Genomic DNA, 26608 nt, shown 5'->3' with positions numbered 1-26608 from the left:
CGTAGTGGCTGACTGAACATGAACATAGCAACGAGCCCTCTCTGCTGCTGAAGATCTGCGTCTTGATGGCTGATGGGTACTGCACTTGATCCGTACGTGGAGAATCCATGAATGTATTGATATTGTATCACCTGTGATTGCATTTTGTCAAGACAACGATCAACTCCATCAATTTTCGCATGATTAGGAGTCGTACATTATTGGCTAACCAAGGTATAGGTATGTATCATGGTTCATTCAAAAAGTGGAATCAATGGGGGTGTCCGAGATTGAGGGCCGATACATCACTGTACAGTACATAGAGTAGCACTGCACAAAGGGTAATGAGCTGCCCCCTTACTAGGAACTGTTAAGGAAAGGAAAAAGACACGATTGTTAGTCTAATTGTCTCAATCCTGACGGAAAAGGTCGAGATTATTCCAATTTGTGCATGGAGCCGTCTCTCACTAAAATGAATTACAGAACTAGAGCCGCCGTTGAAAGTCGGCTGCGAAGCCAGTTGATCGATCGCTTAGTGGACAATCGTCATGCCGTACTGTAGTCTGCCTGGTCTGATTACCCGTCCGAACGCAAAAAAGGGAGCTAAAGCGTAGGCTTTTCTCCGTGACAGGGTCGAGTCTAGCTAGACGTCTATGGCAGTTTTTTTCTTCTTCTTGTTTCTTTTAATTGTTTACTTTTGATTGCTTCTTCATTTTCTTTGCTTTTTTCCACTGCATGTTTACCGCTTATTAGATATTGAAAAGGTTATTTCCTTAGTGAGGCGACTGCGGGCATATCATACAGATATCTAGAACAAAGAAGCAAGTGATCGACTGGCTCGCACATATCAAAATACGTGATGATAGGACCCGGGAAGCTCAGACTCCGGGAAAGGGGTCCTTTGAGCCATGACCCATGGATAAGATGTTTCTTAGAGCACGCAGCTCATCTCTCACTGTGGCCAAGGCAGCCCCCACCCTGAGTAACCATGCATCGGTTGATTGTTCATATGATGTGTTAATGACGTTTATTGACTGCTCGAATCCATTTACCTGATCAAGCCTAGAATTCGTACACTAAGATGTTTCTTATCAAGCCAAATATCCATCCGGCCCATGGCAATTTCAGAGCTGAGCAAGAGGCGCTTGTTCCACAGGTGTCTTTCTCCCGAGCCGAGTAACGAATCTGTCTTATTGTTTAGAAGAAATGTTTCTTGGTACATACAGAGTACAGATGGACTCGGTCTCTCATTGGCAATCCGAAACTCTGCATGTCGACATGGCGTCGGTTTCATGGCTATCAACTTGTTATGGTGCTTATTCATACCATGCGCATCTTTGTATAACTACACGTGCTGGAGCTATTGGTCGTCTGTTCCGTTGAGGACCTTGGCGGTGACAGCATGATTCTCCATACTATCTGTCTACCATGCTCTGCATCACTAGTCATCAGATTTTCCTCAGCTTTATTTGTTTGCTTACTATGAACAGGGCTGCGGTTGCGGCTGCGCCTGACGAAGTATATCTAGCTGCCGGTACACCGTAATGCAGAGTACAGCTCATGTAAGCTGTGGCACAACTTCGCGGCCAGTATTCACATCGGTTTCCCTTGCATGCGTCATGCTGTTCAACTTCGGAATACGGCTGAGGCCCCTTCCAGGAGCCCCATTCCATCAGCTGTATCGCCGTGCGTGTATGTATGCATGTGTAACTGTAATCAATCGTAGGGCTACGTCTTGGTTGGGCAATTGATCCGACGAGATGAACAACAATTGGGGCCTTGGCTGCGGCCCTGCAAATAGTACAGATACCGTTCTGGATCCCTGGTCGGCTGAATCCGAGGTAGACAAAGTTCCAACTCGATGGGCCTGCATGCACTGACCAAGCCGTCTGTTGCCAACACAACCCCTAATGTGGCTCTCTTTACCTTTTTGCCCACCGCATCCTTTTTTTTTTGTCTGATACCAAGCCCACAAGGTTGCGGCGATGTGGGATTCTCACCAATTTGACGACCGCCCAACAAGGCTTGTCTCGCTTGGCATTCAAATAATCGTCCAACTCGAGCTTGCTGGCTTTTTCCATCCTTACATACGACCCAAGCCGCTTGGCGAATTTAGGGGTTCACAATGTCAAACCTAGCGGTCGACTCCTGGCTCTGCAAAATACCCATGTTGAAAACTAAGACAGCGGGGCTAGCTTCATCTTGGCCTATGTGAGGGGGCATTTTTATGGTGACAATACCACCATTCTTTCAGCCATCGAAACGTTGACATTCTTCGGTTTCACGGTCGGGTTGACAATTGTATCTTGGCAGTAACATGGCCATTGTGATACGGCATGTACCCCTATCTTCATGCACCAGTGTCTGTAGGATTACAAGAACAGAGGTGTTTGGTAATAGTAGGGGTGTGTTGATCTTGGCACGAAGAAAATTCCTTCAGCAAGGCGAGCATAGAAGAGCTCAATTGCTGTACACACTAATGCCGTTTGCAGTTTTGACTGCGCTTCACTGTTTCACTGTTTCACCGAGTATTCACCTACCGAGGATAACCTTGCCTCGATCGCTCGTATTTGAGATCTTGTGCATCAGGACGGCAAGTTGAGCCACGTACGGGTTGGTTGATCGTAACCGCGTTTCCTCGTGTTTCAAACTCCCCGTCGAACCTGTGCAGTGATCTTGAGATGATCGAGGCTTGATCATCAGAGATCATGTGTTCCAATTTGATTGTGGCCGACGACTCGGCGTTGCTCGAGAACATTGCATTGTAGGTTGTGAAAGAAGTAAAATTTTACACGAAATTTTGAGGTCAATATGATAACAGTCTGCTTATGTAGTCAAAGGTGGGGCCAACACGAGAATTGAGCTACGCCGACCTACGGTCCGCATGATTCTTCACGCGGGTTTCTTTAATAGTTAGTAGTTAAATTGTCAATCAGTCGTTTCATTATTTTCTTGACATAATTGAATTGTGAGTCGACTTTAATCTCGGACTCAGAACAACAGATGTGGTCTGGCCAGCGGGCTAACTGCTTACTCGATCTACACGGACAAACAACAAGTTAGGGTACAAAAATAAGTAGTCCAAGAACCCTAGTCTAAGTAACATAAGCTGACCTACTAATTTCGTTCCGTATGCTTCCAGCGACCAACTTTTCTGATACCTTGAGACATAGGTAAAGAACGCAGGGCGGATCTCCATTGAGAGTACAGTGGTGAGATACCATGGCAGAGTCCTATGTTTGGAGAACATATTTCTTCTGAATCAGATTTAGTCCAATATTTATGCATAAGAAGGGACAAACAAAAACACTTGAATGACGTCAGTAGGGATTTCATGCTTAATTTCTAGCTTATTACTGAAAACACTTGCAAATTTTCGGATGGACATAATTGCATCTGAATATACTACGCACCGACGAGTAGACGATGACGGCTCACGAATACACTCAAAGACATTCTATATTACTACCGGGTAGGTTTGACATCGAGGCACACCAGAAAGGAAAGATGAGTTATCCATGACCCTCACGTAATCGATCGGCTTGAAGATCTTGGCGGTGATCGAAATTAGATGGTGTCGATATGTGGATTGTTAGATTGTTCCTGTTTCATGTTGCTCTCGCGATAAATACAACTAAAGAAGCGGCCAGCTCACGTTTACTCGGGTTGATCATGAAAGAGACATTGGTTTTCACAATTTCCGACTCTAATTTGTGCCATATATGAAGATCTATTCGCATTTATCACCCCGTCAACCATTGAGCATTCACATCTTGACCAAACTTACGAACACCACCAATGTAAATCATGGAGCTTGATAACGAGTTGGTGTCTTAGTTTCCCTGGATTCTCCCAAGGGATCGCTTCCACTATAACCGATTGACCAATAAGAGACTGAATATTTCGCTTGGCGCCATCTCATCCCACCAACTTCCCTGATCTCAATTGCCATAATTTTAGTCTGGGCCTCGTGCCTCGAATGGAGCGCTCCCTCGAGTCTTGTTACTTGAAATGGAGCATTGTTGGTGCCGCTAATCAGTTGTTGAAAGAGTCAGCAGTGACCTTGGATCTAACACCAATTGGTATATATCATCCATGGAAGGAGGAGAAATACGCTCCCTCTGCTGTTTCCAAAGTCCCTTATCGTAGCTGCCCCATGACCCCTGCACCAACAGACAGGATGGGATGTGTCTGGTTGGTTGCACCTGCGTCATCACCCAGCTGTACTATGTTTTTGTGTCTCGGTGTCTTACCATTAGACTGAACTCCTCTCCCGTTGGTCTTACCCTCGAGCTTTTCTCCTGGACATTGTCAATTTCGTTCTTCTAGTATTCGTTGCTGAAGCTTCTTTTTGGGCTTTCGTATCATATGTTTGGTTTGTATTGAAGAGTATACATCAACTCGAGCTTTTGTCCTCGTCGCGTTCAGTGACAACCCGCGTCGCCGATTTTCCCGCTCGAAATCGCATAAAACTTGCGACCCTCCCTACCACACTGGAGGCCTCCACCTTAAGCTACCCAAGAACCAACACCAAGTCTTGATCGTGACTAGATCTAGAAAATGTCGGACACCAAAGAAAGACCAGTGACCACTGAGTCGCAACGGAATCCTCATGCATCAGCCAGCCGTTGGCGACACCAGGAGTCATCTGCTTATGCTGCGCATGCTTCGCAGCTCACTGGCGAAGGTCCACCCCGAGACCCTCACCAAGAGAATACCGACACGGGCGGCCTCGTAAACTTCCTCAACCAGTCGCGTATCGAGCCGGAAGATGAAAACCGCGAAACAGAAAAATACAGGCCCATCACTGCCGCCGCGGGCGATGCTAATGGGGCAATTGTGGGCGACAATGTAGGCCAAAGCCATGCTGGGCAAGACCCTCCTGATGGAAAGACGATTGTTTGTGGCCCTCTCCTGAACTATCGCCATATGAACGAGGGACGCTGGCATGGTAGTGTGCTTGTTGTAGTGGAAGGTGGTGGTAAGATTCCTCTACACCAGCCTTACTTGACGCTCAACCTGGCTGTCACTCTTCCAGACGGTGGTAACGCGACCAACGGAGCCCGCGAGGAGGTGCGTTCAGACGGACACTGCCTCTACTCCGACCCGCGCAACACCTTCTGGGCTTTCGACATTAGTGTTCCAATTCAGGACACCGAATGTGGCTACGACTATGCTCTACCCGAGATGCGCTTCTCAAGCGAGCACAAGCCTCGGGTGAATCGATTCTTTGTTCCTGCCGCAACCGAGTCTTTTCGCATCATGTTCCACTCGTGTAACGGTTTCAGTGTCGGAACCGACGAGGAGGCTTGGAGTGGCCCAGCTCTGTGGAATGATGTTACACGAAAGCATCGCGAAGTTCCCTATCATGTTATGATTGGCGGTGGTGATCAGATCTACAACGATGGGATCCGAGTTGACGGTCCTCTGCGCCAATGGACCAGCATCAGTAACCCCAAGAAGCGAAGACATCACCCCTTCCCCGAGACACTACGGGCTGAATGCGACGACTACTACCTCAAGAACTACATCCGTTGGTACAACACTGAGCCATTTTCTGGTGTCAACGGCCAGATTCCCCAGATCAATATTTGGGATGACCACGACGTAAGTCTGGGATGATTGTGATAGTGGCACGTTGGTTGCTGACGATTTTTCAGATTATTGACGGATTCGGCTCATATGTCGACGATTTCATGCAATGTGATGTGTTTCGTGGTATTGGTGGTACTGCCCATAAATATTACATGCTATTCCAGCATCATTTGCCGCCGCCTCCATCAACATATACTTCTGGTATGACAGCTTCGTTGACTTTTGCGGCGACTCGTACTGACTTGTATCAGACCATGCCGCCCTTGAAGAAAGCACTCAGGGACCTGACCCCAATCAGCTTATCGATACCTATGTAGCACCAATGATTGAATCGCCTGAGTACATTGTTGGTGACCATCCTGGCCCATATGTTGCCGAACGCTCCTTTAACATTTACACCCGCCTCGGAGCTCGCATCGCTCTTATTGGCATCGACGCACGAGTAGAGGTTAGTTAAATACGTTTCATAATAGCAAGAAGCAACTGACATTGAAACACAGCGCACGCGCCACCAAGTCAATTATCCTGAGACGTATAAGAAGATTTTCTCAAGACTGCGTTCGGAGCTCCAAGCGACGGCAGCGTCAGGGCAGCCAATCAAGCATGTGATTCTGCTCCTCGGGATCCCCATCGCCTACCCGGTATGTGTTTTTCAGACATGACATATGAACATATATCGGACTGACATGTTGTAGCGTTTGACATGGCTTGAAAACATCTTCCGCAGCCCAGTTATGGGTCCCATCAAGATTCTCAACAAACGATTTGGACTCGGAGGAAGTCTCTTTAACCAATTCGACGGTAGCATTGATCTTCTGGATGACCTGGATGACCATTACACTGCGAGAACGCACAAGAAGGAAAGACGGCAGCTCATGGAGGAGCTTCAAAGGATTTCTGCCGAGTATAACGCCCGTGTGACAATTCTTGGAGGCGACGTGCATCTGGCTGCACTGGGGCGTTTCTACTCCAACCCTGACCTCAAGATTCCCGTCGAGGAGGACCACCGGTACATGGTTAACGTCATTTCCTCAGCCATTGTCAACAAGCCACCACCTCAGGCTGTTGCAAACCTTCTGGCCAGGAGGAACAAGATTCATCATTTGAACGCCAAGACGGACGAGACTCTGCTGGATCTGTTCAACAAGGACCCCGGCGAGTCCAACAAGACAGCCAACCACAACAACTGCACAATGCCTAGCCGCAACTTTGCGACCATCACCGAAAACTCGCCCAACAACCCTCACGTTCACAACGGCAATGTAGATGACAATGGAACAGAGACCTCGGAGCAGAACTTCTTGGGGAATGACGGCCACAAGGTTCTTCACAAGGGCGAAGTTCAGGCCGGAACAACACATAGGGCGGCATCACGAGAGACCCATGGTCGAGCCAATGATGGAACACTCGATGTGTGCATCAACGTGGAAATTGACCAGCACGACAAGGAGGGTCGAACAGAGATGTACGGATTGACTGTGCCATTACTCAACTACCGACAAAGAGATGAGCCAAGCACACCCAGGACGTCAGTCACGTCAGGAAGCCAGCAGTAGGACGAATTGAAGGCTTCTTTGCGGATGCACGACGACCATGCCGTTATTAAATTTGATACACAGATCAGTACAACCAGGTGGAAAGTAATGAAGGGGTGGACCCGACGTATGTGGGGCCGGGCCGGCAACGGCTTGCAAAGGGCGAAGCGAAAAGGGCGAAAGTTACTTGATGGAGTGAAGGAGAAGAGAGCCTGAGAAAGTATAAGAGATACCCAGCCAACCAGCGAGAGAGTGAATGTTCCCATGGGGGTTAGCTTTTTTGTTTATACCCGTTGAAGGCAATTGCCTGACATCAAACACACGATATAGCGGTTGAAGGATGCGAAGAGTTGGAGCCTGCAGGATATAACTACTTGGAATGTCTGGCGGGTTGACGAGGTTAGTATTGTAGTGTTGATTGTTTCTAGTTTACGTTTAATAATCCAGTATATTCTCATTCTCACATTAGCATGTGTCGAGCCACGATGAAGAACCATGTCTTGCATGTAACAGATAAGGAAATTTTCTTCCCCAGGCTCACCAAGTCGAAACAGGTAAAGTCTTTGACGCGAGACGGTTCTAACGCAGTCGCTATCTGTACCAAAGTTGAGATAGCACATGACCATTCAGGTACCCCACGTTCGGAAAAGCGCGGCCATAAGTTATCAAACACCCTAGTGAACTAGACTAGAGCTCACATCCTTGACTTTCATGGAGATGGCCGTGGGTATGTACAGTATGATGGATTTGCATGCTGGAAATAGTGAATGGCTGTATTGATAGGTAGTTTGATGAATGATGTAGACGGGATTAACTGTCTTGAAGTATGAGAAAGACTCAACCTTGGTTTTGTTTACGAGACTCCAACAGTAAGGATATCTAACAACAATATCCATCTGTTGGCAGTAGGCAGATAGACACTTTTGACACTCCAGAATAAGAATGAATCAATAAAAAAAAAAGGCCCGTGTTCTGATGGCACGCTGCGGGTTGCGGGTGCGGCTCTTCGCGGGCAACGAAAGATAACACGCCATGCCCCATCTGCCGAGATCGGCCCCAGCATAGAAAGGGCCATTGACCAATCAATCTCGATCCCCGGGCTGGCCGTAGCTGGGGAAGGAAGGCGACGTCATGTGCTCATTCCCCACGCAGATTCTCTTTAGGCCGTGATAAGCCGCGAACGCAAACAAAAAAGATTAGCTCTGACAGGACAAGCCCAGAGACAGTCGCTGAGAGAGGGACAATGATAGGATGTAGCTTGCTTTGCTTAGCTTAGCTCGCGTGGCGAACGGCGGCAGTTCACTTTTTTGGATGAAAGATTGGAGGATTTGCTACGCGAGATCTGGGTCTGGGTCTCTGGGTCGGGGTCTGAGTCGTGATACTGCATCTGAATTCGGAATTTCTGTTAGTCAGGACGGAATTGGAACTCTTCTTATACCTGCTTCGTTTCCCCCATCATCAAGTTCCATTTCCTCTTTCTTTCTCTTCATCTTCCATCTTCGAACGTCGTCGAATCTGTGGTTTTCTTTGCATTTGTGATACCCCCCACCTTCCCATCAACTTCGACGACTCCCCCGATAACGAAGAACACAAACACAACACCACACAATGTCTTCCATGATGTTCCTTAACCGGGCTGGTGCTCGCGGTCTTCGCACTGCTGCCCGAACCCAGCAGATGCGAACTGCTGCGACTCTGGCTACTTTCAAGACCCCCAAGGTCTACAACGAGCCCAACCAGCACTACACCAAGGGCAGTGAGCAGCGACAGGGTCTGACTGCTGCTATCGAGAAGCTCCAAAAGCAGCTGCCCATTGAGGTTCCCGTCGTTGTTGGCGGTAAGGAGGTAAGTTTGGATGCATACGCCGTTCTCGGCCATCACAAGGGCTATGTCTAACACAAAGTCTCATAGATCAAGGCTTCCGCTCTCTCCAAGCAGCAGAACCCTGCCGATCATGCCACCACCGTCGCCTCTTACCACACTGCCACCACTGCCGATGTCTCGGCCGCCATTGACGCTGCTCTGGCTGCCAAGCCTGCTTGGGAGGCCCTCCCCTTCGCCGACCGAGCTGCCGTCTTCCTCAAGGCCGCCGACCTGATCTCCACCAAGTACCGTTACGACATCATGGCCGCTACTATGCTCGGCCAGGGCAAGAACGCTTGGCAGGCTGAGATCGATGCCGCTGCTGAGCTGGCTGACTTCCTCCGCTTCAACGTCCACTACGCTGAGCAGCTCTACAGCATCCAGCCCGAGCACAACTCTCCTGGTGTCTGGAACCGTCTCGAGTACCGTGCCCTTGAGGGTTTCGTCTACGCTGTCAGCCCCTTCAACTTCACTGCCATTGCCGGTAACCTGCCAGGTGCCCCTGCTCTTCTCGGTAACGTCGTTGTCTGGAAGCCCAGTGACTTTGCCATTGCCTCCAACTGGCTCGTCTACCAGATCCTGATTGAGGCTGGTCTCCCCAAGGACGTTATCCAGTTCGTCCCTGGTAACCCCGTCGACATCACCAAGGTTGTCCTTGAGCACAAGGAGTTTGCTGCCCTCCACTACACTGGCAGCACTAGCGTTTTCCGTCAGCTCTACGGCACCATCGGTCAGGGTATCGCTGAGGGCCGATACCGAGGTTACCCTCGTGTCGTTGGTGAGACTGGTGGCAAGAACTTCCACTTGATCGACCCTACCGCTGAGATTGATAACGCTGTCAAGCAGACCGTCCGTGGTGCTTTCGAGTTCCAGGGCCAGAAGTGTAGTGCTACTTCCCGACTCTACGTCCCCAAGTCCATGTGGCCTGAGTTCAAGGAGAAGCTCGTCGCTGAGGTTGAGGCTATCAAGATTGGTAACCCCACCGAGCACTTCAACTTCATGGGTCCCGTCATCCACGAGGCTTCCTTCAAGAAGCTCTCTGGCGCCATCGATGAGGCTAAGAGCGACAAGGACCTCGAGCTCGTCGTTGGTGGCAAGTACGACTCTTCCAAGGGCTACTACGTCCACCCTACCATCTACGCCACTACCAACCCCAACCACAAGTTCTTCTCTACTGAGTTCTTTGGTCCTATCCTCACCACTTACATCTACGATGACGCCGCCCCTAACGCCATGGCCAATGTATGCAAGCTCATCGAGACCACCTCTGACTACGGTCTGACTGGTGCTGTCTTTGCTGCTGACCGTGAGGCTTCTCGCTTCGCTGAGGAGCACCTCCGCAACGCCGCTGGTAACTTCTACGTCAACTGCAAGAGCACTGGTGCTGTTGTTGGCCAGCAGCCCTTCGGTGGCTCTCGTGCCTCCGGAACCAACGACAAGGCTGGTAGCCAGAACCTCCTGACCCGCTTCGTCAATGTCCGAGCCATCAAGGAGGAGTTTGTTCCTACCACCAAGGTCACCTACCCTAGCAACGAGGTCTAAGTGCCGAATGCACGTACCCAAATACTGAGGACAGTGGAGTTTGGATGATATGATATGACATGAATGATCTAGATGCAAACCCTGCATCAGGGCTACTGCTCACGACATAAAAGGAAAGAAAGCACACCGGACAACGGAACAGACCGCATGTCCATCAAGTCAATTTGTTGATAAATTGAAGAACCAGTTCAGGTGGTCAAGGCTGGTTCGTGGGTCTGTGGCGTGTCAGGGGTTGGTTCTTGGCAAAGAGCCGCCCCGGGGTCTCTCCCCACGTTGGCTCACACAAGATGGTGATGGGTGGGATTCCCATATGCAGGAATTGGGGAAAATGACCGAGTGTGCTGCTGGTGCTGTATGATAGAAAAGCCGTCGACGTCTTGAAGACGCGCACGTGCTCAATTAAGTCCGAGGACAAGTAATAAAGCTATTTTTTTTATTTTAAATATCCGTACTCAAGTTGTAACCGTTCTTTCTCTTGTTCTGGCTAAATCGAACATGGTAAAGTCCCGGATATTGTCAGATTTTTTCGCTTTGAGCATGAATCTGTGAACTCGTAGAGTTCCAATGAGACACGTGCCCTCCTGCACTGGTTGTTGGTCTTTGCCTAATTGGCAACCGAGTGAAGCATCAGTCCTGGCTCTCAATAAACTTGTGGAGTTGTTCTGTGGAATGGCGGAGGTGGAGTTAAAGATTGGAGATAGATTGGAGATCTCAAAGGTCCCACCTCCCATGCCCCCATCTTTCTCTCACTCACAAACACGGCTCGTGTTATTGCCCCAACGTTTATTTGAGCCAAATTCAGTGTCGTCAATGACAATTGGTCTGTGCAAATGCTTGTCTTGACCCCCCGCTACTGTCAGCTTCGCATTCAATCGTGTCGCTGATGCGAGCATATTCGTATGCTGGGAACTTGACTTCACTGACCTTTAGTCTCGACTTACACTATCATCATGGTTCATCATGGCACCTCGTCCTTTATCTCGAGCCAATGACTACCAATGTAGCACGCCGTAGCCCCTCGTGCCCTCCTGTACGAAATTCGAGTAACTTGCCGTCTTTCTTCATCCAGCATAGACGCCAATCCAAGCCTCGTTTCTGTGCTTCTGAGACTGGACCCCTGCCCACCGAAAAGCCTACTCCGACCACGTTTGTCAATCCCCCACGCTGATTCGCTCACCACCAAATAGAGCACGCGACCATTTCCTCGATGATGCTTGGTCCATGAACTCAGTTCCCTTCAACCCGGTCGTTCTAGGTTCAAGTTGGACAAAGCCTGAGATGTAGTTTGCACTTCTTTTGGCTGGATTGGAGGGAAACAGCGGGCTCAGTCATGAAACCCTTTGGCCTCCTGGGAGGCGTGGTAGCGTTGCGTGTCCGTCTCTGCATCTAAAGGCCCGTCTGGTAGATTGTTCTGAGTTGACCAATTTAATATCTTTCGCCCCATGTCCATGTCTTGACTCTAAAACAAGACTGGAACCTGCCCATACTTGCCCGCAGTTCATATTGTCCCCTTCTAGAAAAGGGTCCTCATTGTGTCCCTTTCCTCTGTGATCGGAACAAAAACAGTTTGATCAGAAGCAGTAACATCTCCAGTCGCTATACTTACTTTGGTTCACTACAACTTGTCGAAAGCTGCGACTGTCATCCCTCATTCTTTTCTTATATGCCCCTTCCCCTTGGCATTGGCACCACTTATCGTATTTGATTCAGCACTTGCAGAATTGCTACCAAACCCAGAACTCCTAGCATTGCCAATATGCCCCGACCAGGTCTTCCACTCACTCCAGGCTCTTCATCCGACATTAAAGGAAAAGACGGAACTCAACAGCTCGCTTCTTTTCAACTCTCGTTCGAGCTGCCACCTCCAGCGATCTATGACGCTTCTCGCATATCGCCCACAATGTCATCTCAGGTTTCACCGACAGATACGAAGTCGCAACAGGTTGGCACTGCTTCACCAGGAACAACATACCCAATGCAACCTGCCGAGGCCGTAAAGGCTCGACGTCGTTCATCAGCTGCCAGGGATGCAAAGGATAACTCGTTCGCTCTACCACCTCCGCCAACTCGATCCCGGAAAATAATCCAGATGAAACCTCGACAGGAGGGAAGCAGCGACAATACCAACAAGGAAAAGGCGAAGACGACTAGCAAGAGCACTGCGAAAACCACAACCACTGCAGCCAACTCAAAGGCCACAGCACCTCAAGGGGATGCGGCCACAGATGACAAGACGAAAAAGAAGCAACCCAGTGCCACAAGCGCAGCGGGACGAAAGATCGCCAGGAAAACCGCACACAGTTTGATCGAGCGTCGAAGGCGGAGCAAAATGAATGAGGAGTTTGCTGTACTCAAAGGCATGATTCCAGCCTGTACAGGAGATATGCATAAACTGTCCATTCTTCAGGTATGCCGCTGTCAGACCTTAATGGCGAAGATTGAATGTTGTTGACTGACTTGTTTTTATACAGGCTTCGATCGAATACATCCGGTACTTGGAGGATTGTGTCTCCAAGTTGAAAGCACAACAGGAGGATGATGGTCAGACAGAGTCCGGCCGTCAAACACCTACCGGCCGAGAGCGGTTACCCTCCATTCGTGAATTTCACCCAACTTTCCAAGGCGACCCAGCCGGTGATGATGATATTGAGATGGAGGATTCTGATGTCACATCGCCTGCTCTAAATGCCATGTCGGATCATAATGCCCGCCATCCGTCTGCGTCCCCTGCACTTCCTCCACAAGACTCTCGCCATCGAGCACAGTCATACTCTTCCGCATCAACAGACCATCGCAGATATAGCTACAGCGTTTCTGCTGGAACGTCACCCGCCTTCGGTCCGCAGATATACGGAGCGCCACACTATGCCAGGAGCGATGCCTCAGCGCCAGGGTCAGCCTTGACAAGCCCAGCGCTCAACCCTCAAAGCGAGCTGGATCAAGAGGCTATGGCTGCATTGTTGATGCTTAATAATGATCGTCGGGATTCCAAGGGCAGAGGACTATCGGTGCGTGATCTTCTCAGCACATGAGTTTCATGAGGATGTTGAACACGACCATAATCGATCATGTCTTGTAATGAAACGGAAAAGGCGAGGGAAATGGATATATTGGGCTTAATATTAGACACTGGGTGTTTGGAGGAAAATTTATTCAAATAGATGGGTAAAATGATATTGATCAATGATTGAATTCTTCATGGAAAGGAAGTGGGTCTGTTGCTGAGTTCTTCCACAGACATCTACAGATTAATTACTATTACGATAGATCTATCACAGAATTATGCTTAGAAGACACAACACCGCAAATTTAAAAACTGTTAATAGTTCTATTAGATGGTATTGTTTTGATAATAAGAGTCTGCCCATTACTAAAGCTTGAGTCTCTGACTGCGAGCCATGTCGTCCTGAGCATCTTTAACAAGGAAACTGCCCATCGTTAGCAATGTGACTAGAAAGAATCATCATGCAGTATAACTTACTTGTACCACAAAATGGTAGGCCCAATGGTCATAAGATGCCAAAGACTATGGGCGTCAATGCAACCCAGCCAAGGCGGGAAGTCGAAAAGTTCCATGCTCATGGCAAAGATGATCCAAGCAACGACGAAACCAGGCCAGGCGGCCCATATGCGTCTTGATTCTCTATATCTATTGAAACTGAACCATGACCAGAGCACGTGTTGCACTATGCCGGCTGCCACATTCGCAGCCATGTTGTAAGTATAGTCCCATCGGACGAACTTGAGATATGAGACATGGCTAAGAAAGAGGGAGGCACAAAGAAGTGACCAGAGCCGGAGTGTCGTTCGTCTTCGGGGTGTACGCTTATCGAGCCTAAAGACCCTCACCACCGTATAGTATAGTCCATACAGAACACTGGCGCCAGCAGCAAAATAGTCGAGTTCCTCGGTGACATGGAAGTCCCGGGTATGGAATATGGAGCTGAATGTCCAAGAAGCAATGCCAATATAGGCCAACCAATCATAGAATATCCGCATGGAGTATGACTTTGGTATCCTGGCTTGGTCCATTGTTTTCAATCCGTACCAGTGCGCCCAGAGATTGCCCAGCGAAAAGAGGACACTAAAGGGTTCCTGCATGCCGAGGAAACGGTAGAACGGCCATTTTCCGTAGAATTGTTCGACCGAGAGACCCGTGGCCATTCGTTGACCCGTCACTATATGCTGGCAGGCATAGTCGCATTCGCTGGCGCAGTTCCATAATAGGAGACGATGTAAAACAGCTGTTAACGGAAAGACACATTAGCTGTAGCGCTCTAATGGAAGAATCAAAGGACGCGTACGGATAGGAGTTTGCGGTTTGTTTGGTGCGCAATTCTCGGCGTTGCAGACCTATAAATATGAATCAGTCTCTGGCCACTTTGCGCTGCGGTTACCCTTACCTTGAGACAGTCCTTGAATTCCGGCAACCTGTCGCCAGTTGAAGCATCAACGGTAATCGCAAAAGTGAGAACGAGGACGGTCAAGGATATAATCCGCGCCCATGGCCGCCCCCTTTGAGTTGCCATTGCGAGTGCATCGACCTGTTTGCGAAGAGAAAGAGAAAAGAAGTTGGAATAATTAAAAGTCAAACTGCATGAGAGAGGAGAGACCAGTTGACGATGTGGCTCATTGGCAACCCGACGTAACGTTGGCGTTTCAACTCCGTGATTGGCTAAATATCTGCGGTTAGTCTTTTGTGGGGAAGACCGGAAGCTTACCAGCTTACAGTCCCCCTGTAAGCCGTATTCATTGCACATAAAATGGCATCTACAACAAGGCTGTTCAGACAATTTGCTCTATAAGAAGCGGAAGCTACGGATAGATGGAGATCCTATACGAGTCACAATCCAGGATGATGAGTATCTGCACTGCAGTCTCCTTTATGGCAGACATCCTCAGTATTAAGGCATGAGACCATCTAAATATATCACACTCTTGGTAGAACATATAGCTTCTAAGAAATCAACCTCAAATTATGATATTTAATGTTATTAAAAAGAGTCTAGATCTATCATTCTCTTTTTACCCCTTCTTTTTGCATCATTTCCTGCGCTCGATTGGACATGGAAGTTTACATGCATATGCAGATGGAGAATTAGTAGGCACATTAAATTCGGGAGGTTAGGTTATGGATCCGCCAGTTGTCCTGCATGGTAACCGAAAGGCCATTTATAAAACCAACCCAATTACCTTGTCTACCAGTCGCGAGTCTTAAAGATCACCTCACATCAGTGCTCCATGCGATCAACCATCGGCATAATGACACACTACCAGTAATCAACTACATATTAAACTATCCGTTTGCCAAGCAAGTTATGATGCATGACATTGCAACCCTACACTACTTGGCCGCTAAGATTGAGCCGAGTGTTGTTGCTAGGCAACCGGCAACTCACTGATTGGACCATATTTTCTCGACGGACAACACGCCTCGTCTCCCATACCTCATATCTCTCTTCCCTGTCCCAGACGCGATAGTCTCAAGTTTTGGAAACTTGTCTTGCAAGCCGAGCAATGGCAATAATAATCGAATTGTAGCAAATACTTTAACCCTTTTGCCAGACCGACCATCACCAATCCTTGATCGATTCGACTTATTACACGGCCCGGACGCGCTCTACTATCCCTCTGTAGAACAACATTAATATGGCGACAGCCTCGCCGACACCCATGGGCAATGGCCTTGTCCGAAGAACATCACAAAGACAAGCCCTTAGGAGATTACCTTCGCGCCCAGCTGCAAACCACAACGAGAGCTTTTCTGCTCCTACGAACCAACCACTTCCCAATGGCTATCACCCAAAACCTCAGCAATTCCACGATGATAGCTCCGAGGATGAGATCCCGGTACCTATGAAGCTCAGTGCTCTCACCAAGGCGCTTCTCAACGATGGTGATCCCGCACCCGCAGAGCGTCCGGTTTCACCTCCCCGAACGCGACGGCGCACGAGTGCCCTGAACGCGTCGACATCTTCAACCAGTGAGACCCGCCGACAACGAAGGTCCGGAAGCGTACAGCCCCACGACACAAGGTCCTCAAGACCAACAAGCCCAGCACAAGTACAAAGCCGAGAGATCAGCCCTGTTAGAAAACGAGTTGTTAGATTAAGCAACACGCCTCAAAGTCTAAATCAATTAAAGCCCACCAAGCGACGTTCAACCTCTACATCTCGCTCAACCCAAAGGTCCCGACCTCAAAGCCGCCCTGATAGCCGCGATATGTCGTCTGACGAGCGCTATGATTCTAAGCAGGACTCAAAAGATTCCAAACAGGATTCTCAACTGGACGTGAACACCCCAGCGCAGGGTGGGCGCGTTGTGCGAATTAATGCCGGTTCTCCCAGCAACAGGAGTCGGCTTGGCTCCACTGGCCCTTCTTCAGGGAGATCCGCGGACCGATCTTTCGTGGACAGATCTACAATTGAAGATAATGACCATCCCGAGGAGCCTGCGACAGTTGCGAGAAATCCTCCTCCCTTCCACCACGGCAGCGTCTCCAGGTATCCTTCGACAACCACGAGGACAAGGCCCGAAGACAACGGGAACTTGCAGAATTCAATGCGCGTGAGGCGCGTCAGCAAGGTTGCCGGCAGCTTCCTGAGTGGCCCAGCTCGACGCGGTCGCCGGAGACAGAGCGAAGAGGAGGGTGAAGGACACGCAGATGGAGACATCTTGTCCAGCCATGAAGCTGACGGCCAACCCGCTGAAGACCAGCATGCCGCCTCATATTATGGAGACGGTATTCGAGACTTCAATTCGGGAAGTCCAGTTAGCGGACAGGCCGCCGCCAGAGCAATCCACCGTCGCAATGCTTCTAACATTGATTTGCGACTCGGTGCCGCCAGGCAATATTCAAGGGAAACATCGCCACGAGAATCCACCCCAGAAGTGCAGGTTCCGGAACCGGAAGCGAAACCTGAACCTGAAGAGGAAATCCATTACAGACTCCCTGCTCCACGACCAGAACTGCCTTCTGGCCGCGACCAAGAGAATGACCAGCCAAGCCTCAAGAGAAACAAGCCATCCATGGATGCGATTCTAGACAAGATGCCGAAACGACCCATGAGCGCCGATCCGGCTCCTGTGAGACCAAGTTCACCCGACAGGAAACCGCTTGCCTCGATGGCCCGAAACACCCCTCTACGCCATGCTCCTCCCCCACCCCCAAAGATGTCTGTTCTTGAGGCTGCCACCGCCACTGCCGGTGCTGCTACAACCACACAAGCAAAGCAGCGAAGGAATATTCTACGTGTGAATGGCGTTGCCTATACACGTCTTGATTGTCTTGGCCGAGGTGGCAGTGGAAAGGTTTACCGTGTTGCCGCTGAAAACGGCAAGATGTTTGCCCTCAAGCGTGTTTCCCTGGAGAACGCAGATGACTCGACCATCAAGGGATATCTTGGTGAAATCGACCTGCTGAAAAAACTGGGCGAAGTGGAGAGAGTTATCAAATTGTTCGATTGTGAGATGAACACTGAGAAGCAGGTTCTGACTTTGGTATGTTAAAATGAGCAATAATTACGAACTGCTTGCTGACTTTTGAATAGCTTATGGAGATTGGAGAGCTGGATTTCAACACCTTTTTGAGGAAGCGATATAACCCCGAGGCTGCAAAATTCGACCCAGTTTTCGTGCGATTCTACTGGAAGGAAATGCTTGAGTGTTTGCAGGCTGTTCATCAGTGCGATATCGTCCATTCTGATCTTAAGCCCGCCAACTTTGTTCTTGTCAAAGGTCAACTCAAGCTCATCGACTTTGGCATTGCCAATGCCATTCAGACAGATGAGACTGTCAATGTCCATCGTGAGACCCAGGTCGGAACCCCGAACTATATGTCTCCAGAATCTCTCATGGACTCGAACAACCCCCGAGGAGGCCGTGCCCCTGGCCGACCTAAGCTCATGAAGCTTGGCAAGCCCAGCGACATTTGGTCTCTGGGCTGCATTCTGTACCAGATGGTTTATGGCCTGCCACCGTTTGGTCACATTGCCAACCAGATGTCAAGATGTCAGGCCATTATCAATTGGGACCATGAGATCGAGTTCCCCTCGCGCGGCATGGGCGGCATGTCCGTTCCACCTTCTCTCATCCGCACTATGAGACGCTGCCTCCACCGCGACCACCATATGCGCCCGAACTGCGAGGAGCTACTGCACGAGTCCGACCCCTTCTTGTACCCTGCTGAGCTTACTGATAAGGCTCTTCCCATCGACGAGGAACTGCTTGGTAGAATCATCCAGAGCGTGGTGACGAGATGTCGTGAGCGGATGCCCACCGAGGCTGAAATCCTCAGTGTTTGGCCACAAGCCTACTGGTCCAGTGTTAAGAAAGCCATGGCCGGCAGGATGTAACCGAATAATTATGCATAATGTTGGAGTTGCCGAGGCGCAATTGCTTCCTGGATGAACGTTTTATGATCAAGTTAAATGGATTAGAAAAAGACCATTTTATAGCTGGGTGTTGAGGAGTATTATTCTTGTTGTCTTTCGTTGCATAGCCAAATACCTACTTTTTTGTTTATTTCAGGCATAGGGGGTTTTATCATATGTAATATGGAATGGCTTTCGATAGCCGATGGCGTTTATGGCCTGAACCACTGAGTAGGTTCCTGAATAGAACATTTTTCAGCGTCTTCAAATTTGGAAGTTTTCATGGTCTTTACAAAATTGCTGTATTATTGTACAGCCAGCTCTGAGCTGGTAATGGTACATCGTTTCATGGCGTTTCCTTTTTTGTTTTTACATGTACACCAACGTCTTCCAGTTGAAACTTTCATTTCTCATTCTCATCCTCATTCGATATCCTCTCCGTTGTTGATGTTTAGCTCCGAGATCCGTAGAATTGTGTATCGGTGCTTGCTCTTGGCCTGTCTCATTCTTCGCTGCCGTCTCTTCTTCTTGATCTTGATACGTAGAGGCTCAGATTCTGTTCCAATAACTGTAGCCCTGCACTCAAAAACTCGCTCATCGATATGAGGAGCGCCCTTCATGGTATAATCTCTGCTACCGAGGACGCTGGCACGGTTGAGCCGTAGGATATCGCCGGGCTGAACACCGGGCATGCGGAAAGGCAGGCGGACCTGATCACCCTCCCGGACAAGGTAAGGGAATCCATGGACATGAACGGTGATATAATGATCCGGTTGAGCGGCCAGAAATGGTAGAAGGGTCTTGACAGAGTCCTCCATGGGCTTTGGAGGAGGAGTAGGATGGCTGACTTTGAGAGCGAGAGGTCGAGGCTGATTGGCCGTGGGGTTGGTGGCATTCTTTGGGTGACGCTCAGGGAACGATTGCTCGATGATGGGCGCTGTGGTGTTGAACGCGCGAGTTCGAATCGGCAGTAGAGATGAGGGGGCCAAAAGTCGGGCGCTGGGAGCTCGAAGCTCCAGCATGGAGCGGAAAAGTGCCCTGCTCATTTTGGACAGCAGTGCCTTTCAGGCTTGAGCACTATCGCTGGTCAATTGGACGGGAAATTGAGCTGTCGTCCTCGAAGTATTGATATTCTATCTCAAAAAAGTTCAAGGTGCCTGTTCATGGGTCGACTCGGAAAAGCGTAGTACCGAGTACCGACCACCTTAGTTTCTTAGTTTGGTACCAGCGCCTCCGATAAACCGCCACTTTTTTTTTATCGCTGGGGAAATTTCAGCATCACTCCAACCAGATATAATCAAGTCCCTACCTGGGCTATACCGACAACATGGTATGTATTAAAACTTGGACAATGCTATAATTGATTGCTAATTCCCCCAAAGCCTCAGAACGAGTATATGGAAAGATGGCGTAAGCTGCACGGCCGTCGTCTTGATCATGAGGAACGAGTTCGCAAGCGTACCGCCCGTGAGGGTCACAAGGCCTCGCAGGATGCTCAGAACTTGCGCGGTCTCCGAGCCAAGCTTTACCAGCAGAGGCGACACAAGGAGAAGATTCAGATGAAGAAGCAGATCAAGGCGCACGAGGAGCGCAACGTCAAGACGGCCGACGAGAAGGATCCCACGACACCCATGCCTTCCTACCTTTTGGACCGTACAAATCCTTCAACTGCCAAGGCTCTCAGCAGTGCTATCAAGAACAAGCGAGCCGAGAAGGCTGCCAAGTTTGCCGTCCCCTTGCCCAAGGTCCGCGGTATCAGCGAGGAGGAGATGTTCAAGGTTGTCAAGACCGGAAAGAAGATCCAGAAGAAGGCCTGGAAGCGCATGGTCACCAAGCCCACCTTTGTCGGACCCGACTTCACTCGACGCAACCCCAAGCACGAGCGCTTCATCCGCCCCATGGGTCTCCGTTACAAGAAGGCCAACGTCACACACCCCGAGCTTGGCGTTACCGTTCAACTGCCCATCATCAGTGTCAAGAAGAACCCTCAGAACCCCCTATACACTCAGCTCGGTGTCCTGACAAAGGGTACCGTCATCGAGGTCAACGTCAGCGAACTTGGTCTGGTCACCGCTGGTGGAAAGGTTGTTTGGGGTCGCTACGCTCAGGTCACCAATAACCCAGAGAACGAGGGCTGCATCAACAGTGTTCTTCTGGTATAATACGCTCAACAGCGTCCACGCGTGATGTTGAGGGGGATTCGTTTGTTCAAAGTTCGAATGCATGTATTGGCGCCAGGGCGTTTTTGGGTTACCGCGCGAAAAGAAAACAGGCCGTGATGGTAGATGGTTGGTAAACGGGTTGATTGTCGACTGAAGATTCCCAGCTGTGATGAAGAAGACTCACTCGAGTTATGGGCCTCGCTCTGCGGTTGGCAGAACTTGATATATGGCCATAGACAGATAAATTTAAAGATCTAGAGGGTGCTCTAACTGGCATTGATCTCTGGTTATGCTACAAGTACTCTTTCTGATCCAATCTGCATGAAGCTTTACCCACCCAGACTTTGGCAGTAGTCTGGCATACAGTTGATCTTTAATATAACCTTCGTTGAACTGACTGTATCTAATGACTAGCTGGAAGGAGTTGATCTTTTCCGTTCTCTCTAGTAAAGTTCTAATTGATGCATAAACACCCAAAGTACCGCCAGTTGTTTACCTTGACTCGGTGCGTACGGAAATTTTCTGTCTTATCTGATTCAGAAAGTCTCTTTAACAGGGAGGTGAGAGGTACCTATTGGCCTCCAGCCCACCTGTTTTTTCCAAGCTAGAAGCACTAAACCTAAAACGAGCCTGGTGCTGAAAACAGGGTCCCTAGGTCCCTGTTGTCCATAGCAGTTACCTCTTCTAAAAATTCGGGCGGTGACGCCGATAAATTATTTTCTGCCCGAACTAGCAAAATCGCATTCGTCTGTGGTCCCCCATCTCGCCCGCCGAAACTGTATGCTCCGTTTTGCGACGCAATCTTTTTTCCTCTCTATTTTTCTTCTTCACTCAACCTCAGATTATACAACCTATTCTCTCTCGTTCGAAATCCCCATAACCCCAAACAATTCTTCAAAATGAGCGGAGACAAGATGGACGTCGAGGTCGCGGAGCAGAAGATGAACTCCATGGAGCACAGCGAGCAGCACTACTTCAAGAGGTGAGTTTGGAAAACCCAATTCAGTTCAAGAGAAATTGCCGTATACTAACAGCGCTTTGCGATACAGCTACGATCACCATGGTACGAATAGAAAACAATCTCTTCTACACTGAAGCTATGAGAATTCTTTACTGACTGACTATTTGTTGCTTTGCAATAGGTATCCACGAGGAGATGTTGGTATGAGCTTCCCTTTCCTATAGTACAGCCCTTACGCTGCTGTACTGAGCTATTCGCTGACCATGTTGCTCTTGTGCTTTTAGAAAGATGAGGTCCGAACACGATCGTATATGAACGCCATTATGCAAAACAAGCACATTTTTAAGGACAAGGTCGTTCTCGATGTTGGCTGCGGTACCGCCATTCTCTCCATGTACGTGCGCAACAAGACCCTGCAAAAAAATTGCCCCTCGTCGTGCCCCGCGTTTGCAAAACGACAAGCTTATCGCAACACGCGCCGTTCTGTGCAAAAAAGCAGACGGAATTGTTCGAATTTGAATTAACATATACTATTACAGGTTTGCCGCTAAGGCCGGTGCTAAGCATGTTATCGGTGTCGATATGTCCACCATCATTTTCAAGGCCCGTGAGATCGTCAAGATCAACGGCCTTTCTGACAAGATCACCCTTCTCCAGGGCAAGATGGAGGAGGTTGAGCTTCCCTTCCCCAAGGTCGACATTATCATCTCCGAGTGGATGGGATACTTCCTTCTCTACGAGTCCATGCTTGACACCGTTCTCTACGCTCGTGACACCTACCTCCAGAAGGATGGTTTGATCTTCCCTGACAAGGCCACCATCTTCTTTGCCGGTATTGAGGATGGCGACTACAAGGAGGACAAGATTGAGTGTGAGTATTTTTTGGCTCAAGTTTGACTCGCGAATCACATTAGCTAACGAATTCTAGTCTGGAACGATGTTTACGGTTTCGACTACACCCCCCTCAAGGCCACTGCTCTCTCTGAGCCCCTTGTCGACACTGTCGAGGTCAAGGCTGCTGTCACCGACCCCGCTCCTGTCCTTACCCTCGATCTCTACACCTGCACCGTCGCCGACCTGGCTTTCCAAGTGCCCTTCAAGTTGTCTGCTAAGCGCGACGACTTCATCCACGCCCTTGTGTCATGGTTCGATATCGACTTCACCGCCTGCCACAAGCCTATCCGCTTCTCAACAGGTCCCCACACCAAGTACACCCACTGGAAGCAGACCGTCTTCTACTTTGAGGACGTCCTCACCGTCCAGCAGGGTGAGGAGATCACGCTCAACCTTGATGTCCGACCCAACGACAAGAACCGACGTGATCTTGACATCAAGATTGCCTACGAGCTCGAGACCCAGGATGCTAACCGCTCCTCCAAGGGTGCTCTCGAATACCGCATGTGCTAAGTGGCTTTTTCAGTAAGCACATGCCGATCTGCTTGTTGTAATGACTACACGAAAAAAATAAAATTGAAGGTATGGAATGCTTTGAGGAAGGAGGAAACTAGATACTCTTGAGTTTGGGAAACGTACAAGGCGGAACGGCGTCTTCTTGCATCTTACACGGGGTCAATTTGCTGTTAGATAACATCAGGAGAAGAAAACATGAGCGTGAGGGACGGTTTGGTTGATTGACAACCCGTTATGAGTGATACCACAAAGAAACCACTCCGGAGTTACCTAGTCAATAGATCTTTGCTTTGATATGTTCTGCGATAATTTGCCATGGCGGTTTTCACAAATTTGAGTGTGTAATTGAGTAGAGTAAAGAAACCTTTCATTCATCGTTAAACTGTGCTAAGCATATGGTTCATAGTCCCGAGAGCCCCTTTTGAGCTCGAGCTTGATAACCTATTCTTTTGGAAACCCCTTCGCGTTCCCTCTTCTCCTTTCTTTTAAACAATTGCTTTCCCACAAGCCTGTACTGTACTGCGCGTGTCCTGCCCTCTAATTTGTTTGTTTTTTTAATCTGAGAAAACGAAGATTTCTTCATCCAAGTCTTGTTCGCTGATGTCTTGGCTACTCGAGTCTTGCCCACCCGAATCTTGTTCACTCGAGAATAGCCCACTCGAGGCTAGTTCACTCCAGTCTTGTTCACGCAGGCCTCGTCTACCCGAATTTAGTTCACTCAAGGACAGTCCACCCAAGTCTCGTTCACCCAAGTCTCGCCGATATATGGGAATTTCCTAAGAACCGAACTGCTTGACAATTTGAGCAACCTTGTTAGCGAGTTCATCCGCTTCGGAGCGTGTGGCAGCCTCAGCATAGACACGGCATGCATTCTCAGTACCGCTTGCACGTGCAAAAGAACGAGCGCTGGTATACTTCTTAACACATTGGTCGATCTCGTCTTGAGCACCAGCGGGGTGGCTAAGGCGACGCTCCGCATCGGTGGTCTGGAAGAGGTCTTTGTTGCCAACCTCGACACGGACAAGTCGGTTGGGGAGGTCATTGTAGGTCATAGCCCAGTCCTTGAGAGTCCAACCCTTGTGAGCAAGAATGACTTCAACCATGAGCATGTCAGAAATGGCATCACCGACGGTCTGGTTGATCAGATCGCTAATGGCAGCGAGAGTCTCGAGAGCATCCTTCTGAGCAGGAGACTGGGGCTCAGTCTCACGGAAAGCACGGGTAGCCTCCTGAGAGAAGACAACTGTACCATGGCCGTTGGCCTCGAAGTAAACACCAACATCGAACTGGCAAGCAGCGTGGTGCAAGTGCTTCACACCAGTGGGAGTGAAAACAACGGGAAGGCCAAGATGCTTCTCGATATAGTTGGTGCTGGCACCGTTGGCATAGGCGGTCTGAACAACACCGATGCGGAGATCATCTTGAAGGCCAGCAGAGCGGACAAGGTCGCCGATGAAAGAAGCGTTGAGCGAGGAGATGCGGTCGCCGTCGAGCATGAAGAAACCAGTATCGGGGTCGACCCAGTAGTAGATCAGACGATCGGCGTCGCCGTCGAGAGAACAGCATCGGGCACCGGGAACGGGCTTGGGGCTGGGAGGAGCTCGCTGCTTTGTCTTGACGAAGTCGGCGCCAGACTGGAATTAAGTTAGTGATTGCTCCTTGGCCGCGGGGAGTGGAAGTGAACTTACATCCAGGTTGAGAACCTCGGGACGGAGGACATCGTCGTTGACAACCTTGACGTTGATGGTGCCCTCAGGAACAACCTTGAGGAAGTCGGAGAGCTTGGGACCACCAACACCGTTGGCGCAGTCAACAATGAGCTGGCCCTGGGGCTTTCGGCCCCGTAGAGCACGGGTAAAAGCCTCAGACATCTTTTCATAGTAACCCTGCTCGCTGACCTTGCCGTAGGCCTTGGGGGTGCCTTCAGTATTGACACAACGGGTCAGGTAGTGAAGCTGGGGAGTGGTGAGAATCTTGTAGTCGGTGTATTCGGTGTTTGTGGCCTCGAGAGCATCGGAGAGAGCAGCAACAAGAGAATGACCGGAGGGACGGGTGTCACGGCCGTAAACAACTCGACCAGGAGAAGAAAGGTCGATCTTGAGTTGGGAAGCTAGAGCCTTGTAGTTGTCGAGAAGCTCCTGATCAGAAGGAGAGTTGACAAGCTTGGTGGCATAGGCCTCCCACTCTTGCTCAAGCATCTCGCCCATGGGGTCAACGATCTTGACACCATTGTCGACAGCTGGGTTGTGGCTGGCGGTGATCATGACACCAATGGCCTGGCCATTGAGTTTACGGCTTCGAAGACCAGACAGGAGACCGACACGAAACGAAACGCCGTCGAGAAGGTCGGCCTTCATACGGAACCCCGCAGTACCATAGTTGTAGACATGGTTGGGCACGATAGGGTGCTTGGCCGAAGCGGCGAGGAACTTTTCGTCAGACATTCTACGTGATGTTGTAGTGAAATGAACTAATGAAGATGGGTTGAAAGAAGAAAACAAAACAAGACGGGGATGCAGACGGGAGGAGAATGTAAAAGAAAGATGGACCTTGAAATGGATTCCTTTTTTGAAACGATCGAAGCCTCCGCAGTGACGAGGCGGGGGACTTTTCTACAGCTGCAATGGAAAGTACCAACCGGCTGATGCCATGGAGGGGCACAAAAGCTACAGCAGTGCTTACTACAGGGGGCCAACTGCCCGTTCATAACCTTATGGAAGTTGGAAGATACACTACTAACAGAGGTAGGTACGGACAGCAGCCAGTCTATAGTCTACAGTCCAGCCACTTGCACATTCATGCTGAGAGCTGAGCTGTGCTTCTAAACGGTTGGCTTGGCGACACCTAACAGCACCTCGTTCTGGATAAACTAACGGTTCAACGGGGCTATGGAGTAATCTTTTAGCGGTCAAAAATGCTGTTTTTGATACATACCGCCTCAATCGAGTGGATTCTTTGATGTGCTATAAAAAGTTGCAGCACAGCTCTCTTCAAAATGCCCCGCTTCAAGGAGCTAAATATGTTGTAGCGCAGGTGGGAGCTTTAGTTGCTTTAATTGGGTGGATTTGTTGCAGCGCCCTACCCGCAGAGAATCACTTTGCAGCCCAGGTTCAGGGTCTCACGTCAGCCTAAATTGGCAGCGACAGGCGTCCAGCCAGGAACACTTCCTCCTCACCGCCCGAGTGCTTG

General features: G+C 49.6%; 12 protein-coding genes across 12 annotated transcripts; 6 read left to right on the top strand and 6 right to left on the bottom strand.

The window, feature by feature from the left end:
• Nucleotides 1-1027: 1027 nt before the first annotated feature.
• FGSG_01143 (uncharacterized protein) lies at nucleotides 1028-2060 on the bottom strand (the record flags this gene model as incomplete). Its single annotated transcript, XM_011318609.1, has 4 exons — nucleotides 1028-1164; nucleotides 1204-1324; nucleotides 1461-1655; nucleotides 1980-2060. The coding sequence occupies 4 exons, from the start codon at nucleotides 2058-2060 to the stop codon at nucleotides 1028-1030; spliced, it is 534 nt and encodes a 177-aa protein (XP_011316911.1).
• A 144-nt stretch (nucleotides 2061-2204) lies between these two features.
• On the bottom strand, nucleotides 2205-2737 carry FGSG_11906 (uncharacterized protein; the record flags this gene model as incomplete). The annotated part of the gene is made up of 2 exons (XM_011318608.1): nucleotides 2205-2343; nucleotides 2520-2737. The coding sequence occupies 2 exons, from the start codon at nucleotides 2735-2737 to the stop codon at nucleotides 2205-2207; spliced, it is 357 nt and encodes a 118-aa protein (XP_011316910.1).
• Nucleotides 2738-4289: 1552 nt separating this feature from the next.
• FGSG_01142 (uncharacterized protein) lies at nucleotides 4290-7563 on the top strand. Its single transcript, XM_011318607.1, has 5 exons — nucleotides 4290-5586; nucleotides 5640-5775; nucleotides 5826-6022; nucleotides 6075-6215; nucleotides 6270-7563. The coding sequence occupies exons 1-5, from the start codon at nucleotides 4540-4542 to the stop codon at nucleotides 7128-7130; spliced, it is 2382 nt and encodes a 793-aa protein (XP_011316909.1). The 5' UTR covers nucleotides 4290-4539; the 3' UTR covers nucleotides 7131-7563.
• Nucleotides 7564-8717: 1154 nt separating this feature from the next.
• On the top strand, nucleotides 8718-10514 carry FGSG_01141 (delta-1-pyrroline-5-carboxylate dehydrogenase; the record flags this gene model as incomplete). The annotated part of the gene is made up of 2 exons (XM_011318606.1): nucleotides 8718-8954; nucleotides 9021-10514. The coding sequence occupies 2 exons, from the start codon at nucleotides 8718-8720 to the stop codon at nucleotides 10512-10514; spliced, it is 1731 nt and encodes a 576-aa protein (XP_011316908.1).
• A 452-nt stretch (nucleotides 10515-10966) lies between these two features.
• On the bottom strand, nucleotides 10967-12016 carry FGSG_01140 (uncharacterized protein; the record flags this gene model as incomplete). Its single annotated transcript, XM_011318605.1, has 3 exons — nucleotides 10967-11118; nucleotides 11269-11428; nucleotides 12002-12016. The coding sequence occupies 3 exons, from the start codon at nucleotides 12014-12016 to the stop codon at nucleotides 10967-10969; spliced, it is 327 nt and encodes a 108-aa protein (XP_011316907.1).
• A 254-nt stretch (nucleotides 12017-12270) lies between these two features.
• Nucleotides 12271-13546, top strand: FGSG_01139 (uncharacterized protein; the record flags this gene model as incomplete). Its single annotated transcript, XM_011318604.1, has 2 exons — nucleotides 12271-12921; nucleotides 12986-13546. The coding sequence occupies 2 exons, from the start codon at nucleotides 12271-12273 to the stop codon at nucleotides 13544-13546; spliced, it is 1212 nt and encodes a 403-aa protein (XP_011316906.1).
• Nucleotides 13547-13884: 338 nt separating this feature from the next.
• FGSG_01138 (uncharacterized protein) lies at nucleotides 13885-15043 on the bottom strand (the record flags this gene model as incomplete). The annotated part of the gene is made up of 4 exons (XM_011318603.1): nucleotides 13885-13942; nucleotides 13996-14758; nucleotides 14819-14867; nucleotides 14918-15043. The coding sequence occupies 4 exons, from the start codon at nucleotides 15041-15043 to the stop codon at nucleotides 13885-13887; spliced, it is 996 nt and encodes a 331-aa protein (XP_011316905.1).
• Nucleotides 15044-16163: 1120 nt separating this feature from the next.
• Nucleotides 16164-18868, top strand: FGSG_01137 (uncharacterized protein; the record flags this gene model as incomplete). The annotated part of the gene is made up of 2 exons (XM_011318602.1): nucleotides 16164-18014; nucleotides 18065-18868. The coding sequence occupies 2 exons, from the start codon at nucleotides 16164-16166 to the stop codon at nucleotides 18866-18868; spliced, it is 2655 nt and encodes an 884-aa protein (XP_011316904.1).
• Nucleotides 18869-19171: 303 nt separating this feature from the next.
• FGSG_01136 (uncharacterized protein) lies at nucleotides 19172-19990 on the bottom strand. Its single transcript, XM_011318601.1, has one exon. The coding sequence runs from the start codon at nucleotides 19930-19932 to the stop codon at nucleotides 19309-19311; it is 624 nt and encodes a 207-aa protein (XP_011316903.1). The 5' UTR covers nucleotides 19933-19990; the 3' UTR covers nucleotides 19172-19308.
• A 196-nt stretch (nucleotides 19991-20186) lies between these two features.
• On the top strand, nucleotides 20187-21357 carry FGSG_01135 (TGF-beta-inducible nuclear protein 1). Its single transcript, XM_011318600.1, has 2 exons — nucleotides 20187-20216; nucleotides 20269-21357. Exons 1-2 carry the CDS (start codon nucleotides 20214-20216, stop codon nucleotides 21046-21048), a joined length of 783 nt encoding a protein of 260 aa, XP_011316902.1. The 5' UTR covers nucleotides 20187-20213; the 3' UTR covers nucleotides 21049-21357.
• Nucleotides 21358-21830: 473 nt separating this feature from the next.
• On the top strand, nucleotides 21831-23725 carry FGSG_01134 (arginine N-methyltransferase 1). The gene is made up of 6 exons (XM_011318599.1): nucleotides 21831-22030; nucleotides 22098-22111; nucleotides 22191-22210; nucleotides 22294-22403; nucleotides 22549-22880; nucleotides 22938-23725. The coding sequence occupies exons 1-6, from the start codon at nucleotides 21948-21950 to the stop codon at nucleotides 23414-23416; spliced, it is 1038 nt and encodes a 345-aa protein (XP_011316901.1). The 5' UTR covers nucleotides 21831-21947; the 3' UTR covers nucleotides 23417-23725.
• A 470-nt stretch (nucleotides 23726-24195) lies between these two features.
• On the bottom strand, nucleotides 24196-25863 carry FGSG_01133 (uncharacterized protein; the record flags this gene model as incomplete). The annotated part of the gene is made up of 2 exons (XM_011318598.1): nucleotides 24196-25053; nucleotides 25108-25863. 2 exons carry the CDS (start codon nucleotides 25861-25863, stop codon nucleotides 24196-24198), a joined length of 1614 nt encoding a protein of 537 aa, XP_011316900.1.
• Between the last annotated feature and the right edge of the window lie 745 nt (nucleotides 25864-26608).

This window comes from Fusarium graminearum, chromosome 1 (genome assembly GCF_000240135.3).
Source record: "Fusarium graminearum PH-1 chromosome 1, whole genome shotgun sequence".
In the NCBI taxonomy this organism is placed as follows: domain Eukaryota; kingdom Fungi; phylum Ascomycota; class Sordariomycetes; order Hypocreales; family Nectriaceae; genus Fusarium; species Fusarium graminearum.
The sequence above is the reverse complement of the archived record's forward strand: the minus strand, read 5'-3'. Positions and strand labels throughout refer to the sequence as shown.